Source organism: Cornus florida, unplaced genomic scaffold, assembly GCF_030987335.1.
Source record: "Cornus florida cultivar Cherokee Brave unplaced genomic scaffold, ASM3098733v1 CherokeeBrave_3.0.0_Hap2_Chr11, whole genome shotgun sequence".
Classification (NCBI taxonomy): domain Eukaryota; kingdom Viridiplantae; phylum Streptophyta; class Magnoliopsida; order Cornales; family Cornaceae; genus Cornus; species Cornus florida.
The window spans coordinates 4,279,805-4,288,944 of NW_026775581.1; the positions used below are offsets into that span (position 1 = coordinate 4,279,805).

Below are 9,140 nucleotides of genomic sequence, written 5' to 3' on the forward strand. Positions count from 1 at the left end.
ATCCAGCCCCAACCAAAACAAAAAAGGCGAAACCAGGATAACTACGGAGTACATCTCCGATTATCCCACACAACGCGATACAAAAGCAATCCCAAAACTGAAAGACAACGCATAAACCAATGTCATTCGCACCCACATGCTAATGACAGGACAACCTCTCAAAAGGAAAGTGACTAAATGGCCACCCAACAAGTCGAAACTCACATACAGAACCCAAGGTGAGACAAAGGAACGGAAGACAACAACCGTAAACATCCCTCTAGATGAACCATCATACCGATCCAACAACGACCACTAAAAGATCTCCAAGATAACCACGTATCATATCAGGGTACCGAACAAGAGAATGTGGCAGTACGAATAGCGACCAGAACCCGCCCACGACGTACTCAAATGTGTGGTAACAATGATCGTGCCTGGTGCCCGCCCACACTTACTCATCAGTAAGGTAGCATCGACGGCAACTAGTACTAGCCCACAACACAGAACTTTGTACAGTAGTATGGCAGTATAAGGCACTAATTCATAACCTGCCCCCCACTAGGTCTACCCAAGAAACCTCTCGATACAAATGACATCAATGTCAAAAATGATCATTGCCAAAAGCACTACGGAGACCAACATTTTGTGAGAGTTGAGATATGGTCCAAAGATGTCTGGCCAGACCATCCTAGCCAATCCCAAAACTTTGACAACAATGCCATAGGTACCGCTATGCTTAAGGCCTTAAATCCTCAATACAACAATGTCTCAAAAGACCCCTATTAACAACATTAATCAGGAATCCAAAACCTGACAAGCAAATCAACGCCTACAGAAATCAAAACGAATCTCACACAATAAGACATTTCATCGAAAGTCCTTCACATCTCCCTGAAATAGATAAACTATAAGACTACACCGTAATCAAACATCAGATCCACATCCCTATCACGGACAACTAAATCCTCAAAATACAAATCCACCAAGTGGCACATACATCAAAATGCCAACAACTAAGGTCACAAGATGAATCTCTCAAAACCATGCTTGGCAACACCAAGTTAAATCAAAATTCCTCAATTTCTATCGATCCATAAACAACCACTGGAACTACGATTCCTCAAAACCATGCCTAGTTATAACTAGGACGAGAAACTCCACAAGCCATATCCAATAGCGATCCTCCAAAACTCCTCCTAAAAGTTAACCACATCCAGACCTTGAAAACGGAAACAAGTCTCTAAAAGACATTCTCAAAAGATCATCGAGCTCACCTCACAATCAAACAAATCCTCAATGATACGGACACAAGTCCCCATAAAATGATTTCATACCAATCAACTCACTCCGAGCACCACAATTCCGTCAACAACCACAGCAAAAACTCCCCAAGGAAGACACGAAAGAAAGGGAACTACCAGTCCTAAAAAGGATAACACCACAACCCCATCTCTGAAATGAAAGACAACAAGGTCAAAGACTTCACCCCCTACATGGAAGTAAGTCGACCAAAATCCATCAAATCCTCACCAAAGACTCAAAACAACAATGGTGATCCTCACGAACCAACCAACCAAGAACTGTGCACAACGCAACAAAAAGAAGAGACTCACTCCTTGTAAAGTCCTTAACACGAACCAAGAAAAGAGAAGAAACCCTATCCTCCTACAAGTGTCGATATGACAAACACGAAAATGGAGCATCATTCCCACCTTAGGGAAGTGGACAGCTCAAGATGGAACAAATGTGACAACTCCTCTACAAGGAATCTCATAACGAAACTCTTACGGAAACCCACATACACACTACGTGCGACTGAGGAGAAACAAAAGGGAACCCAAACCTGGAAGTCATGCATGTGACAAGGAATGCAACTACCAGAAAGAAATCTACTCACATAGATAAAAATCAAAGGTACATGCAACACGTCTCCATGTAAGCACAAAAGCATGTCATTAAAGCGTAATAACAGTATGGCATCTTTAAGCATATAAGGAAGGCATGCTAATGCTACACAACAAGAAGGCAAATGTGGATACACCTCCATCTACTCATGCATCACAACATTATAAATCATACTATTAACATGGTAGTAAACAAAACTGCAAAAGACAAAATGATGCAACAATGAACCCTATGGACATCGTGTCCTAGAGTGTCAAGCAAAAGGAAGGACCAATCCTAGCCATAAACTGTCTCCAAAAACCAATACGACATCAACCTGTCTCAAAACAAATGTGAGCCCTTACCACAATGGTAAGACTCTAACAATCTAACTCCAAATCTAGAGGTAACACCATAAGTAACACTAACAATACAATGCTCTCTCTACCCGAAACATCAATCAATCGACTTGATCCCAAAAGCGTTATCACTCAAGGAGAACTCCAAAGAAAATGGCAATTATAGCCATGCCAACAACAACCAAATCAATCACCACGTCTGATCCCCAAAACAAACACCATCATCATCGATCAAAAGGACAACGCCTATCAAAACAAAATCGACACTGATTCCATCCGAATTGCACATGTAGCATGCCAGAACGGTAGCATGACAGTGCTATGCACCCACCCATAACGTACCCACCCAAGAAAAACGCAAGTTCCAGAGGAATCATCCTGAACAATCAAGGGTCCTAAGAGGTCCATAACCTCATAATGGCCCCAAACCAACAAATCCAGCATTATGGTAACGCCAAACAACTCATCTCACGAGAGCCTAAACAAAAGGTGACCATCCACCTACCTTAAAACCAATACTAGGTCGACAACAACTTATACTACCACGAAACTGTGACTACAGTCACCATCAACCTCAACTCGTGCCTCAATGACCAATCCCGTGTCATGCCAAATATGAAACATAAATATGCATATACAATTCTAATCTAGCATACGTCACATGTTATACTCTTTACATTAGAATAAAATAATGCTAAACGAACGGCATACAACATGTAGCACGTAAGCACATAAACATGTTATCAACCAAAACATGTTATCATAAAGCATGTAAACACATAGAGTATGGCAACAAAAGCATAATATGTACCCAAAACCCGTCGTCCTAAGGTTTTCGAACCTAAGAGCTTTGATACCATTTGTAGCAGCCCAAGTTTTGTAAACCCGGTGCGTTAGCGATGACCAAAAGATAACCACGGTTTTAAAATAACAGTTTTTTAGAACGCCCTTTTTACCACGGTTTTAAAATAACCGTGATAGAAAGTGTCTTCTACCACGGTTATTTTAAAACCGTGGTAAAAAGTAATATATTCTACTATGGTTAATGAAAAATCGTGGTAGAAAAACTTTCTACCACGGTTAATAAAAAACCGTGATAGTAATTATACTTTCTACCACAGTTATAATAATAGAATTGTGGTAGAAAGTGAATTTATTTCACCACGTGATAGAAAGTAAATTAATTCCTTTATATCGCTTTTTCTAGCCGGTTAATGAAAAACATTTGGTAGGAAGTGAATTTGGTTTAAGACTATACGTAGGTCTTATTCCCGCTGCTTTCTTAAAATTTTAGGGCAAATCATTTCAGACCACACATACCTACAGACCACACACATACAATTCTAGGGCAAATCATTTCAGCCTCCCAAATCGCCTCCATCTCTATTCTCGTTCTCAACTCTGAATTTGCCCTCTCTCTGTCTCTGCAACTGCAAACTACAAAATCTACAAGAATCAGACCAAATCACCTCCATCTCTATTCTCGTTCTCAACTCTGAACTTGCCAACTCTTTGTCTCTGCAACTACAAACTACAAAATCTACCAGAATCAGAACCCATGTCGGCATATCATTTCAGATTGTTCAAAAAATCAAAACCCATATCCTTTAGTTTCCATCGCCGGCTGTTCCAGTTCGGGCTCGCCGTTCGAAAGCTTCAGCCTCAGGCCCGTTGTCTCTCAACTCTCAAGCCCTCTCTACTCTCTCATAAGGATGGCGTTGAGTAACGACTTGAAGATCAGTAATCGACCAAAATTACAGAACTCTACAGGTACATGTTTCTCTTATATCTTTCATCTCAATATGTTGGCGAAATATTTATCTCCGTATGTGGATAAGTAATTGTGATGAAAAATCAGTTGGGGATTTTGGGATTTGAGGATTTTACTAAATTAATTTGATGCAATTTATTGATTTTCTTGAAGCCTTAGGTTTAATTAGAGTTCTATTATGTTTTATGTTTGTGAATTAACTAAAAAGGAGACGTTGGTTATAAAGACTATTGCTGAGATAATGAAGCTCAGAAATGTGCACTCAAGGTTCAGATTTATAAGACCGGACTGGTGACGGCTCACCACATGAGCAAATTCAAAAATCCTAGGCACAGAAAAGAGGCGAGTGAGAGATTGTTATGGATCGCAAAGATAATCAATCTCCACAAGGTTCGATTTTACTTTTCTAATCATCTTTTCTTTACCAAATTCCAACTGGGTAATCTTTCATCACTCTCTCTCTCTAAATTGCAGATGAGACTGCTCGGATTCTGGTGGAATTCCTGGAAGTGGCCATCACTGGTATTATTTTTCTCAAATAATTATATCCTCCTGGTACTATTTTCTCTACTCAATTCCAAGTTCATTTTTCCCATTTTTATCACTGTCCGGCCAAGAATGACCCATTTTCATATAGCTTACTTATTTTGAAATTTATGCCCACAATGTCAAACACCATTGTTAAATATTAAAATTTATGAGTAACATGGTATCAGAGTAGATGAATTCCTCAATTCAAATCTTATAATTACAAATAAAACACGTTTTGGATCAAAAGAAGACCATTTATTTATTGAGGTTGTAGTGGAACTGAAATTCGTGATGGGTTTTGATGTTTGCAAATGTTGGTATGTAGGTGCATTTGAAAGACGGCAATATATGAATGTTGTGGTTCAGAAAGCTCGACAGCCTCAGCTTCAAGAATACATCAATTCTGCTGTCACTGGACTCCTTCCTTTTATCCAGAAGGTTTTTTCTTCCATTCTTTTATTTGTTTAAATTTCTTTTTTTGCTTAGGTAAATACTCGCACACACCCACAAATGCCCACCATGGGACTCCAAAAAAATGATTTTTTTTGATAAATTTGCAATTGGATACCCTATGTGCATGTTATTTGAAGTGCATATACATATCCGCATTAATCTTGCACGAGTATGTGTTCATGTGTATTCATGTGTATGTGTGGCAGTGTGTTTGTGTGCATGTATTATGTGTGGTTGTGTGAGAATGATGTATATTGGCTGCATATATGCGTGCGACATAGTTGGGTATTGAGTAAACTGAAGCTGTACTCTTCTATTTAACAAATTGTTGATGGAAGCTCCTTACCTATTCATTCCATTGCTGGTTGATGTACCGTCGAAATTGACTAAAACCAACTTGGCTTTCTATTAACCAGGGACTGGTGGAGAGAGTTGCGGTTATTTTCTTCAACATTAAAAATATCCCAGTGGAGAGATTTATTTTCAAGCTGAATGTCAACCAGTCTTATGGTTCAAAGGTATGTAATATCTTCCCTTTCACACACACTTGCACACATTGACACACACAGTCTTGATTTCATTAGCTATGTCACATACATTCTAGATGACAAAGCAATTGTAAAGAAGATTTTTAAATTTGACAGACTTTGACTCGTTCATTATAGCAACTATTTGATTTCCTATATCACATAGAAAAATAACTTGGTGAAACGAGAGTGAGTTGAACATCTTAGGTAGCGCAACCCACAAAAACTTATAGAAGAGCAAGAAAGCCCAACTCTAGGCTCCAGCGGTCCTTAAAACCATAGGACTTTTTTTAAATTTTCTTATTTCTTCAATGGGTTTCAACAAAATTATCTTCAACCACGTACACTTTCTATTGATATGCATCTTCTGCTGGGACTTCTTTAGTAATTGATAGTCAAATTTATTGGTTTTACTCAAAAAAGTGCTTTTAAAAAAGTAAAGTAAGAAACAAGACGTAATGATAGGGATTGTTTACCTAAAGAATCTGGAATCACATACATTGAATCAAATTATGGCTTTTGAGAAAAAAAACAGGTGTATAAAAAGACTAAAATTCTTTTCAAAGCAGTTCAGGGGCACAAACGCTTGAAAGAGAAGATTTACCAAAAAAAAAAAAAAAAAAGCTTGAAAGAGAAAACACGTACACTTGGTTTAAAAATGGATAAAATATAATCTCATTTCAACGAATAAAGAATACAAACACGGTGCAAGTAGTAGCACATGAAACAATTTCAATGTCAGTGTACAATATCAACTACATGAATAAATGAATAAAGTCTAACAAGCACCAAGGAAGGAAGCTCAATCTGAATGTCTTATAACCGGGAAAATGTTGATCCAATGGGGAAGTAGGAAACTGGAATTGGAGGACTTTTTTTTGACTTAGTTTTTGATTTAGCTTCATTGCCTGCTCGGGACTTGATCGACGCCTCTTGAGTCCTCAAACTCTCCCCTTCGCATCCAACTCCGCTGGAATCAGAAAAGCAACCGAAAAAAATGGAGAAGAAAGCAGCCATCGTGAAAGAAGTGTCGAATAACAATTAATTTATGACGCTTAAAGTTCTTTAGCGAGCAGCTAGAAATGGCTCTTCAATATATATGTACTAAACTCTACTACTAACTCTCTCTATTTATACACACACAAGCATGTCTTGGACAGCCAAGATTTCTTGACTCGCACGGCTTTGCATTTCAGATGAGGGTCAGTGCAGCTTCCTTCCACAATTCCCAGAAACATCTAGGAGGACTCTGATTCTTGAAAAATTACAAACTTGTAGGTCCCTTGCTCTATAGTGACATTTTAAGAAGTTTCAAAGGGGCGGCAGTTTTAAACTTTGATTGTGGTGGGGCATGTATAGTTGAAAAATGATAGGAAAATGATATTCAGCTGATTGTTACAACTGAAAATTCAACCGTGTCCGCTAAACATTTAAAAGAGCTGATTGTGGATTAATTTATACTAGAGCCAGCAGGAGCGCATAATCTTTTTCTCCCTCTACTTGTATTTCGTATATCAATGGAGCAAACAATCAAGTTAAAAGGACAATATCTAATGACCTAGCTGGTAGTACGCTGAGCTTCTCAAGCACGTATATCTATTTTTAAGTCCTCACCTTAGTTTGTTAAAAAAAAAAAAAAACTTACGTTAAAAAGTCTCAAAACGACATAAGAGGATTTTGATCCTTTGGGATGGGCGTGGGATACTAAATGACATAGTTCTACTATTGAAGAGGATTTTGATCTCTTTTTGGATGGGTCTGGGTACTTGTGTTAGTTTAATTATCTTATGTCCGTGTGGTTGTAAAGCATTAGTGTCTACAATTATTTTTCCAAGTGTAAGTTGTGTTTAGCTAGACGGAAGTGGGGTTGTTGCAGGCAGTGAAGGTCACTTGGTCGAAGAAGCAAAATTTATCAATCTTTCTCTTACTTCCCTTGGAAAATGTATAAATGCATTGGCCGAAAACAGTCCTCACATACCTACTAGAGATTCTAAACTAATGAAACTACTCCGTGATTCATTTGGAGGTTATCCTCAATAGTCTCTGTTTCATCTGCTTTGCTTGAATGGTTTATCTAATAAAGTACGTTACCTTTGTAGGATAGCAGGCATTACATTTAAGTTGTTAGATATGGTGATTATACCAACAAAATTTGTGTTAAGCTTCGGCATTTCTGGAGCATGGTAATAGTTCCATTCCTTAACTGATCAAAATTTTCAATTTTTTTTTTATGGTGTATTTGTACTAAAAAATGTCTGGTTTGTATGTAACATAATTGTTTGTCATATATTGAGACTTATTTGGCTTATGAATCAAAGGTTATAGATTAAGTGCAATAACTGAAAGTTTGAAGTTGCAGTTATTTACCATATGTTGTCTAGAAGTACAAATTGGAACATTCAAAATTTTTAATAACTTTCCTCTGTTAGAACTTGAGAGGGGCTGAAATTAAATATAAAAGGATGAGTATATTGGTTTTCAGTGTATAATCTATAAACCAAGAAATATCCTATCCCTAGGATTTCAGTCAATAAAACCATAGAATGGGAAGAACAACTTTTTTAGCTTTTTTTTTTTTTTGGATAAGAAACATCTTTGTTGGTAACCGAATGAAATTAAAAAAAGGGGCCAACTGTGCTGAACCTTACAGTCATACAAAGTTTTTTATTTTTTATTATTTTTTTTTTCACAGTTATAGAAAGTTCAGAATTTTTGTTTTTAATCCCTCTCAACCTTTTTCTTTTTCTTTTTTGTTTTCATGAAACGGTGTTGAAATATCCTTTTCTATTATTTGTTTGATTACTAGAGATTTGCTTCTTGAAGTCTGTTTATTCTACAATGAAACCGTCCACATCCTGTTTCTGTTGGTCTATAAAATCCATTTTTTATTTTAATTAAACAGGCTCAGCGAGGACGTCGCTTATAATAACAGTTGGGCCATCTTCTAGACATCATGGAGAAACCACAAGCACCATAATGTTTGGACAACGGGTGGGTTGGAGTATTTCATTATTCAAATATAGCCTTCTAAACTATATGCATTATATCATGTGGTTGATCACTTATATGGCTCTCGGTTCCCATTTGTTTGACATACTCGTGGTTTTGAGCTTTCAATATGCGTGATACTTATTACTTAATTTTTGACATTCGTATCTGTTTGAGATCAAAGCTTGACACTGATATTTTCTATCTATTTGGCTTCTCAATCTAATTCACTATATCATTTGCCTATATTCTTAATGTCTAGTGTCACTGAATACAGGAATAGACTGACGCTTTTTTTGCTAAACCAGTGACACTATGAAATATTACAGTTGGATGATCCTAAACTTCCAAGATAAAATCAGATGATTGGTCCTACTTCTAACACTAGTGTTTTCATGCATATATATAAGCTACACTTTTAATCAGCACTTAATGATTTGTGTTGAATGTGAACCTCCAATAGCGGCCTCTTTTCAATGTCAAGCATTTCTTATCTTTTGTAACTTCATAAAACAAAAGAAAACACAGAAAAAGCCTTGCAAATAAGAGTAAATTTTGGACATTCCTATTGAATAATTATCTTCAAATTATATGCAGACTGAAGTTGGACACCTGTTTCAAATACTTATTTGCTCTAAATAAAGC

General features: G+C 37.1%; 1 protein-coding gene across 3 annotated transcripts; it reads left to right on the plus strand.

Moving 5' to 3' along the window:
* The first annotated feature begins 3,525 nt into the window (after positions 1–3,525).
* On the plus strand, positions 3,526–8,701 carry LOC132282471 (DNA polymerase zeta processivity subunit-like). Of its 3 annotated transcripts, none has more exons than XR_009471773.1 (6): positions 3,526–3,995; positions 4,223–4,386; positions 4,471–4,551; positions 4,853–4,965; positions 5,397–5,498; positions 8,410–8,701. XR_009471773.1 is itself a non-coding variant. In XM_059784170.1 (6 exons), the coding sequence occupies exons 2-6, from the start codon at positions 4,356–4,358 to the stop codon at positions 8,431–8,433; spliced, it is 318 nt and encodes a 105-aa protein (XP_059640153.1). In that variant the 5' UTR covers positions 3,527–3,995; positions 4,205–4,355; the 3' UTR covers positions 8,434–8,701. The 3 variants fall into 3 exon arrangements, 1 of the variants encoding a protein (XP_059640153.1); XM_059784170.1 differs by having other exon boundaries at positions 3,527–3,995; positions 4,205–4,386; positions 4,471–4,518; XR_009471772.1 differs by lacking the exon at positions 3,526–3,995 and having other exon boundaries at positions 4,002–4,386.
* Positions 8,702–9,140: the final 439 nt, after the last annotated feature.

Coding starts and splice junctions, on each gene's coding strand:
- LOC132282471 (XM_059784170.1), top strand. CDS start 4,356: ATGGATCGCAAAGATAATCAATCTCCACAAG. Junction 4,387..4,470: donor AGATAATCAATCTCCACAAG/GTTCGATTTTAC, acceptor TCTAAATTGCAG/ATGAGACTGCTCGGATTCTG. Junction 4,519..4,852: donor CCTGGAAGTGGCCATCACTG/GTATTATTTTTC, acceptor GTTGGTATGTAG/GTGCATTTGAAAGACGGCAA.